Source organism: Sus scrofa, chromosome 4 (assembly GCF_054392235.1).
Source record: "Sus scrofa isolate SSC_HxYL_T2T_F1_AM1 chromosome 4, Sscrofa_HxYL_maternal_Yorkshire_Landrace_v2.0, whole genome shotgun sequence".
NCBI classification, from domain to species: domain Eukaryota; kingdom Metazoa; phylum Chordata; class Mammalia; order Artiodactyla; family Suidae; genus Sus; species Sus scrofa.
The window spans coordinates 70690734-70700223 of NC_139386.1; the positions used below are offsets into that span (position 1 = coordinate 70690734).

The 9490-nt window shown below is 36.1% G+C and overlaps 1 protein-coding gene across 48 annotated transcripts in view; it reads right to left on the reverse strand.

Annotated features, from left to right (window-relative positions):
* Positions 1-9490, reverse strand: part of C4H8orf34 (chromosome 4 C8orf34 homolog) — a 470609-nt gene that overhangs the window by 188627 nt on the left and 272492 nt on the right. For 3 of the 48 annotated variants that reach the window (XM_085022211.1, XM_085022205.1, XM_085022204.1), the window contains exon 11: positions 3463-4166. The exons of the other annotated variants lie outside the window; for them this stretch is intronic. In XM_085022211.1, coding sequence (XP_084878337.1) covers positions 4131-4166 — 36 coding nt within the window. In that variant the 3' untranslated portion in view covers positions 3463-4130. Of the gene's footprint in view, positions 1-3462; positions 4167-9490 lie in introns of those variants that run through there. 48 annotated transcript variants of the gene reach the window in all.

Sequence of the window (9490 nt, forward strand, 5' to 3'; positions counted from 1 at the left end):
TTAAGTAATTCAAAGATGCAGTCAAATATTTAATGAAATCTATATGTTCTGAGTTATTCAGACATGCTTGCAAATGATTTAAAGAATAAGAAGTTAAAACTGTGGCCTCATATCTAATTTTATCAGTCTTTAAAAATTTAGTATCCTTGGAGATCTCTTGTGGCACAGTGGGTTAAGGATGCAGCATTGTCACTGCAGCTCCTTGGGTTGCTGTTGTGGCATGGGTTCAATCCCCACCCCAGGAACTTCCACATGCTGTGGGCATGACCAAAAAGAAAGTTTAATGTCCTTTTGTTTAATATAATTGAATGTGCTTGTTACTTGACCAAAAAACATAATTTTTCAGGACCATAAAGGCATTTAAAATCTCTTATAAATTTTTTGTAAGAGAAATTACTTTTATAATTCTTTCAATCCTTGAACCCTAAAAGTGTTTAATAAGAAAAACAAGACATTCACATGATGCAAAAGGAATACAGGACTCTAGGTTAATGTTAGTGCCCTATAAGAAAACAGAGTAAATGCTCACATTTCCCAACAATTTGAACAGTAATTTTCAAAGTTTGTTTATAGCAGGGTAGTTCTATTTTTGAAATACACCTTACATCCAAACCTTATGTATTAGACAGATAACACTGGAACTGCTCTAGTTGAAGGGGAGCAGAGCCCAGAGCAGTGCTCCCTATAGAAACAGACAGAAAAGTGATTACTTGAATCACAGAGTCGGCAACTACGACTTTAAAGTATGACAGACTTGGGTTCTGTTTTAGTCTGTTCAGGTTCCTGTAACAAAATATCATAGATTAGATGGTTTACATACAATAGAAAGTGATTTCTTGCAGTTTTGGAGGCTAGAAAGTCCAAAATCATGGTGCCCTCCTTCCCAATGAACATTCAGCCCATGCAACTAGATGTCCCTTATAACCGGGGCACAAGAGCACGCAGGAGAGCTGCTTACCTCTCTGCCTGCCTCTCCTTAAGAGGTGTATTTCTCACTTAAATAAATCCTCACTTTTCTTTCTCAATTTCCATCATGCTTCTGAATTCCTTCTGTGATGAGACGAGAAGTTTCCCTTTGGGAACAATCCGAGGGAGAGCAAACTGCTAGCCATTTACCGTTCCCCGTCCACACATTTATCAGTGTAGTCTGCTAGCCTCCAGATGAAAATTCCTGGTTTGGACTATCATGCAAGCAAAGAAATTCAAGGAGACTAGTTCAGAAATGTTAAGATGGTGAGTGGGACTGTCCTGATCCAAGGGATGAGGCAGACTGAGGGCTCTAGGATAATTCCCTGCTCCCTAGATGAGTTGGCTGGGACAAAGAGTAGTGGGGTTCTGTAGAAAGAAGTTTCTACTGAGAGTAGCGGTGGGGATCAGAAGAAAGAGATGAAAAGAGAAGAGATTTTGAAGTGAAATATATATGGGGTGTGGAAAGAACTGCAAGCAAATTAGAGTCAGGGAGTGTTGTTTCATCCTGTGACCTACCAGAAATGCAGTGGAGTGAGGCAAGTCCACCAAAGCATTATTGATTTCTCCCAGGTTGATCACTGACATGGTGTCAAGTGGTGGGACTGAAACCAAGCAGGGCCCTGTGGGGCTCCTGACCACAGAAGCATCTGTGTCCCCCACTTCTTGTTTTAGGGAATAAGCTTCAGCCTCCATGACCTTCCCTGAGTTCCAATGGGTAGGTTCAAACCACTGCTGATCATGGAAGAGACTGGATGCTGGGACAAGATCCAGTCAAAAAACAATAATGCAGGTTTGGGGTAGGGGCCTGGTTCTCCCTCAAGGGATTCACATAACATCATCTTTGAGCTCTTCTGCAGAACTATAATCCCCAACAAATGAAAGATGTTAACTATTTGGTGAAGCGTTCTTCATTCCAGAAAGAAGTAGGACCATCAGAACCAGTCCCCAGGCCACTAAACATCAGCTTTGAAGAATGCAGGCTTGCACCTATCCTGATCCTTCTCTGTGGCCCTATTTTCTACTCCTGCCCTGTAAAACCACTTCCTATTCTCTCCCAAAGGAGGAGACAGGCTTTAAGGCATTAGCCTGCTGTGGCCTCATTGGCCTGGCAAAGCAACAAAAGCTATCATTTTCCCCTTCACCTGAAACTCTGTCTCTGCATTTCCATTTAGTGGACAGAGGCCGAGTTTTGGCAATAGGATTACGGGAAGAGACAAGTGTAAGGAAACGGCATCTGGGGTACAAATAAAGGAGCTGCATGTCCAAGGTCTGAGTACTGAGTCCTCTCATTTTATTGTCTTTGGGCAACAGGTCCTCCAAGCTGGGATATTTTTGTCTCTCCTCGAAGAACAGACTCTACACAGATGTTTCTCAACTTCTAATGGTCTCCAAGTATAATGTTGGCTCATTTTTTATTATTTTTTCTTGACATCATTTGAAGTTTGCCTCCTTAGGCAATAAACCCTTTATCTTTCTTCTCTGATTGAATGAGCCTTCTAGAAATTCCCTTTTACGACATGTCTGCATTCTTACTATTGGAATGCAAATACTTTCTTAATAAACACTGGAAAACATCAGTGAAACTTAAAAAGGAAATGAGAAGTTCCAGAAACTCACATTCAAATAAAATAAATACAGGCATCTGATTCATGATTCTTAAGAAATATGAATAACCTTTTATAGTTGTGACATCATAGAGAGATATTTACTTTCAAATTACTCAGTTTCCTTTTTCCCAAGAAGCTTGTGTTAATTCTGAATCAAAATGTCCCAATGTACAGAACAAAATAACCGGAAGTGAAGATCTCAATTATATCTCTAATTTAGAACACTCTTGTAAAAATTATTTAAGCTTTGTTTCAGAAATCCTGCAAAAATCACTAGATGAAATGTTTTTTTATATAAGCAAACTAAATAATGTGCAGAGACTGGTGGGTGAATAGGTTCTTGTATTCTGGCAAAGAATACACGAAGCTTCTCTTGAAAAACCAAATCCCAAATCTGTTTTTTTTAAAATTGTATAAGAAGTCACATTTCAGGGCTGTTTTGATAAAGAACAGCTAGTTATTATACGATGTTTAAATTCCTTGATTTTGCAAAAGAAGAATGAAAAAGAGGGCTTTATCTCTATTAAAACATGTAAAGTTACAAAAATAGTGCACATGTCAACAGAAGTTAATTCTCCACTGTCCAGATGGTAGAGTAATTAAGTGAGTAAATTCTGGATTTGGACCACTTGGAGTGGGTGCAGTCTTGGCTCCCTGGCTTACAAACTGAGGTACCCAAGGCAAGTTATCACATCTCCTGAAATCTAAGTCTCCCCATCTATAAGTTGGGTAATAACTAAGATCTGTTAGTGAACAGTAAGGAACAATGTCTGTACAATATCTAGCAAAAAATAATATTAAATAAATATTAGTTATGGGATTATCATACACAGTAAATTAAGATAAAAAGTTCAAAATAAGAAAGAGGTGGGCTCTCAAAACCAAATAACACTAACAAGTTTTATTTGAGAATATACTGTTAGATTCTTGCCTCACAATGACCACCAAAATAAACTCAAAATTGATTAAAGAATTTAAGGGGAGGGAGTTCCCGTTGTGGTTCAGTGGTAACAGACCTGACTAGTATCCATGGGGCCCTACTCCCTGTCCCTGCTCTTTGTCTCCCCTCGCAGGTTAAGGATCCTGCATTGCAGCGAGCGGTGATGTAGGTTGTGGAAGCCACTTAGATCTGGCATTGCTGTAGCTGTGGTGTAGGCGGGCAGCTGCAGCTCCTATTCAGCCTCTAGCCTGGGAACTTCCATATGCCCTGGGTGTGGCCCTAAAAAGGAAAAAAAAAAAAAAAAAAAAAAAAAAAAAAAAAAAAAAATTTCAGGGGAAAGTGTTAAAGAACTTCTAGGTAGATTTCTAATAGTGGGAAAGTAAAGTTATGTCTAAAAAAATGAGAGAGAAGCAAAAAAAAAAGAGTTCCCATTGTTGTGCAGCAGAAATTAATCCAACTGGGAACCATGAGGTTGCAGGATCGATTCCTGGCCTTGCTTAATGGGTTAAGAATCCAGCATTGCTGTGAGCTGTGGTGTAGGTTGCAGATGTGACTCAGATTTGGTATTGCTGTGGTTATGGCGCAGGCCTGCAGCTGTAGCTCTGATTTGACCCCTAGCCTGGGAACCTCCACACGCTGGGATTTCGGTCCTAAAAAGCAAAGAGCAAATAAATAAATAAATAAAATTTAAAAATGATTGAGAAAAGCATTGGTTCAATACAATAAAAATCTATCATGAACAACATTGAAAAGCAAAAGAAAAATTACTAAAAATATTTACGAGTATAAAATACAAATCATTATTTTTTATGCATAATAAATACTAACAAGTCAATAAGAAAACAAACATCCCAAAAGAAACACAGCTGATGGAAAGAAAAGACAAATCATAAAAAAACAGAAATATATGAATCTAATAAATAGACGTAAATTTTGATCATTTGTAATCGAAGACATTTACTAGTAAACAAAGAAACCCAACTTTAAGGACTAAAAATATTCCATATTACTTTTATCAGCATGATTAATTTCATGCAATTTTTGTTTATTCACTCATATATTTTAAAAGAATACTTAATTACAGTAAGGGTTTGGGAGACTCCCGGTTAAAATGGCCAGTGGGCTTTTTCTGGTATGAATCAAGAACTTTAAAATAGTTCATACTCTTTGACCCTTTAAGGAATCCAGCCAAAGGGAAATGCTGACATTCATGACGATTTTGTGCACAGTTCTCTCCAAGGCATTACTTCTAAGCCTAAAATCCCAGTGTTTCCCAGACCTTTCCACATAAAAACTAACAGAGAAAATAATATTTGGAAAACACACAGCAGGACCTGGAATAGGCTATTTGCATCAGTTTGGGACTCAAAGAATTTAACGGGAGGGCTGGAATGTCTGGATCCCAACACACCTGTCACCAGCTCAGGACCATCCAATTCACAACCATCATTAGCCTGGGACAACCTAATTGGGAATATTCAACCTAAAAATCTAACATTAATTCAAATATAACAACTCTATAGGAGTTCTCACGTGGCACAGCTGGTTAAGGATCTACTATTGTCACTGCAATGGCTCAGGTCACTGCTGTGGTGGGGTTTTGATCCCTGACCTGGGAACTTCCACAGGCCATTGGCACAGCCAAAAAAAACCAAACCAACCAAATTAAAAAACCCTGTAATATGGTTTGCCACTAAAATTAAAGCCTTCAACTTTATAAAGATAAGGTGACATTTGGTCTGATAGATACTAAAACAGATAAGGCTGCAAAAATATGTGGGTGTTAAAATTAGGTTTATAAAGAGTTCTATGTCAGACTATTGACATTATGTAAAGAAAAGAAGAATGTAAAGTTGCTAGTGGACTATTCCCCAAAGTTTAAATTACATGACATACAGATAAACATTTTTTAAAATACTGGAACAATAAAACAAAATGTGAAAATTCATCTTTTATGTTACAATTTTTGGATTTTAAATTATATTCACTACTGAAATTTCCAAAAATTTTACTATGATATTTATAATTTAAAAATAAACAAATTTGAATAAAGAAAACTGTAACATAGATAATGGGAAGTTATACCTAATTGCAGTTTTCAAATATTTTGCAACCTAATGTTGATATGGATGTTGACACTTTATTAACTTTTGAAAATCTCTTAAAATCTATGACGTGTGGAAAAGAGGGAAAAAAAGAATTCAATATCTTAAAAAGGATGAACATTCAATATGACCCAAAAGTCAACAGCCTTTCAAACATAGTTTTTAAAATAACGTTTTTACCTAATGCTCTTCTAATATACATCAAGTTAGGTCAACAGAATAGCAGGGATATGTAATATTTTTTTGGTTTGAGTCAGCACACTCCTGAGACTCAGACTTTATGTGAGACCACTTTTTCTAATAGGCTAAAAAATGATCTTGATTAGATTAATGTGTTGAGAGGGCAAGGAAGTTCACAAAGGTTTAAACTTCTCTAGAAAAGCCCTTGGTATCCAATCATTTTTATGTAATCTATGCAGTTTTTATAGCTAAAGAAGAAGATGAACGTGTAAGGGAAAACCTTTTTATGGGGATCTTAATGTTTTTCCATCTCTACTAAAGAATGGAATGGTAATTCCATGGGCTTCACACAAAGAGGCCATTTCAGCAGATACCCTGCACAGCTGATAATCAGAGTATAAATAAAGTTTTTAACCTCACTACACAAACATCTGTAGTGCTTTTCTTCTGCTTCAGTATATTTATATACCACTCAAATGAAATTTGCAGTAGCTGGCAGTCATTTTAATAAAGAATTAGTAATAACTTCAAAATACTGCAAATGTCAAAATACATTTTCTTCGTTGCTCATCATGTTTATAAGAATCAATGGGCTCGTCATGAGTTGAGATCTCAGGACATTAATAGGTAGTTATTGTACATCTTCTTGGGCATTATTTGCTTAGAAATCAATCGCACTAGTTCCACATCAGTGCACATTAGGCCACTCCCCCTTCCCCAATGATCTTTAAAATAAAATGCAGATTTTAACTAATTTTAATAAATAATTTCATAATTTTACTAATGGAGAAGCAGTGAAATTATGGAAAGAGAATGATTAATTACAAAAACTACAATCGATGTTTTACCACTCATTGTATCATACTTTAAAATCTCAGGCCATTTTTTTTTCCAGTGCAAATGTGACCTTCAGAAGTTACATTTTAAAAATTCACAGAAGTTTTAAAAAATAATATTTGCATGAGTTTTGGCAAATATTTCCACCCTCAGAGTGTTAGAAATCAACAGACCTGAAATGTCAAAAGGAAAAAAGTCCCAGGAGATTCTAAAATGTGGTTAGATAACTTGCCTAATATAGTATTTGGTTTTAAGTAGTTTATTGGCCTCCTAGATCAGTGAATGATAGAAGCTAAGCAAAATTCTTCAGGCTAGAAGGAAAATGAAATGGCAAAAAATCTTGAGGGTGGAGCAAAATGTATACAAAGTACTATTCTTTTTTTTTTTTTTTTTTTTTTTTGTCTTTTGTCCTTTTAGGGCCGCACCCACAGCATATGGAAGTTCCCAGGCTAGGGTCAAATCAGAGCTGTTGCTGCCGACCTATGCCAAAGCCACAGCAACACCAGATCCAAGCTGCCTCTGTGACCTACACCAGGCTCACGGCAAAGCCAGATCCTTAACCCTCTGAGCAAGGCTAGGGATTGAACCTGCAACCTTATGGTTCCTAATCGGATTCGTTTCCACTGCACCACAATGGGAACTCCCAAATTACTATTTTTTAGAAGATATTTCATTACTGCACTTAGCTGCTGGCAATTTGTCAACACTGTATTTCAAAAGACAAAATCCACCATAATTTATGACTTCTATTTCATGAGATGAAAAGGAATATTAATTTCTTTTCTTTATTTTTCAAGAGTTCTACCTGAAATATGTTTAGTCTTAAATCCCATACATGCTGGCTGTATTCCTATTTTTCCATGCTAGGTATGTAATGCAAGAAAAAGCTGCCACTTATTCATTAACCAATTCATTCAACATTTCTTCCATTGATTGGCTATTTAAATCAATGTAGAGAGAATTACAAACTCTCTAAAGTAGGTACAACAATTTACTTACCATAAAATCATACCTGGGTATGAAAAAGAATTTAGAAGATGTTTCATTAAAAACATTAACAATGTCAAGTTGTTAAAATAATGAAATAGACACAATTTTCATGAGGGAAGGTTGTTTGTAGAGAGGAACACTGTTAGCAAGAAACAGGTAGAAAGTAGAAGTATCAAAAGTCACTGTTAAAGAAATAGCCTAAAAGTCCACTAAAAATTCATACCCATATTTTACATTGGAAAGATATGAATACAATTGTTTTTATACTTGTCAAGCCTAAGTGATAATTTTACAATTTTACGTCTTATTAAAGTACAGTCGATTTACAATATTATATTACTTTCAGATGTACAATATAGTGATTCAACATTTTACAGATTATATTCCATTTAAAGTTATAAAATATTGACCATATTTCCTGTGCTGTACAATATATCCTTATAGCTTATTTACTTTATACATAGATAATTTTATATCTTTTAAATGTATAGATCGTTTTATGGCATGCCTTAGAGAGAAGAGGTAAAAATCTGGGGAAGGATAAATTGTCTAAAAGGAATGAATCTCCAAGAGGACGCACACTATCTGGCTCCTAAGTAGTACACAAGTTTCTAGAGTAGACAAATACAAGGCATTTGTGCAACCTACATACTGCAAAAGTCATATGATTTCCTTAATAAGTCTTCCTTAAGTCTCAGCAGTATGTGATGAGGGAGCATAGTGGAATTCCTCTTCAAACCTAATTACCAAGAGCACCCCGTATGTGTTGTAAGAGGGTTCCACTGTACTAATCAACTGTCAGACAGGGACATTGCTGACCTATGCACTTCACTGGCTGAATATAATTTTTAAAAATAAACAAAATCAATTCTATCCAATAAAAAGAAATTCACTTAGAAACTATGTCCTTCCTATCAAAACTCTTCAGAATTTGTACATCAGCTGCACATGTTACTAGAAGTATGCACATAAATGTTTCTTTCTCTTCATGTCTTCCAATTACTGTTGTTATCAAAAATGTATTGTATCTAACCCCAATTTACTTTTTTAAGTTTATATTCATGAAATCTTGAGAAAATGTGGTTTGTGTGGGAAATTCCAACTTCTGACAACCAAGTCCACACCTTGCTACTTGTAAGTAGAAATTGAAAGAATCACTGAAGAACAAAAGAAAGACATACACAGGAAGGAAGGAAGGAAGGAAGAAAGGAAGGAAGGAAGGAAGGAAGGAAGGAAGGAAGGAAGGAAGGAAGGAAGGAAGGCAAGCACCATCCACTTGTCTCTAGACATCAATAAACAAAATGGTTTATTTACTAATCAAGAAAGCACGATTACTATTCTCAAGTCAAGGTTAAAAGTAATCAAAGTTTACCTCTAATCAGCCAAGTAGATGTTTACTTTATTAATATGATTCTGCAGTCACCTGAGTCTAACTTTTACCTCAAGTGTGCCAAAGGAATCTTTCCTGAGGCTTGTATGATTTTCCTCCTTGCTTTCCTTCTGAGTACCTTCTAATTTTAAGATCCCCTTGTCATGCTGCTCTGGTTTCTCATACTCCTTCAGTTTTAAGGACCCAAGCAAGACTAGTGGCCATTTATGTTCCAAACTTAATGATCACTTCCTCTCATAAAAATCTACCTGCTTTATGATTTCGTCCCTCAAGCTTCACCTTTTTTTTATATCAACTTAATCTAATGAATAACCCTACCTTTAATATTGGTTATTGATAATGGCCTAACTGTATTCTTTCTATGTAACATGTGCATTTAATAGTGACTCCAGAGCCTTAGTAATTTATGGGCCCTGATAAGTTCTGTGAAGGAGAGTTTGGGCATCGGGAAATATGAGTGTGTCACAGCAGG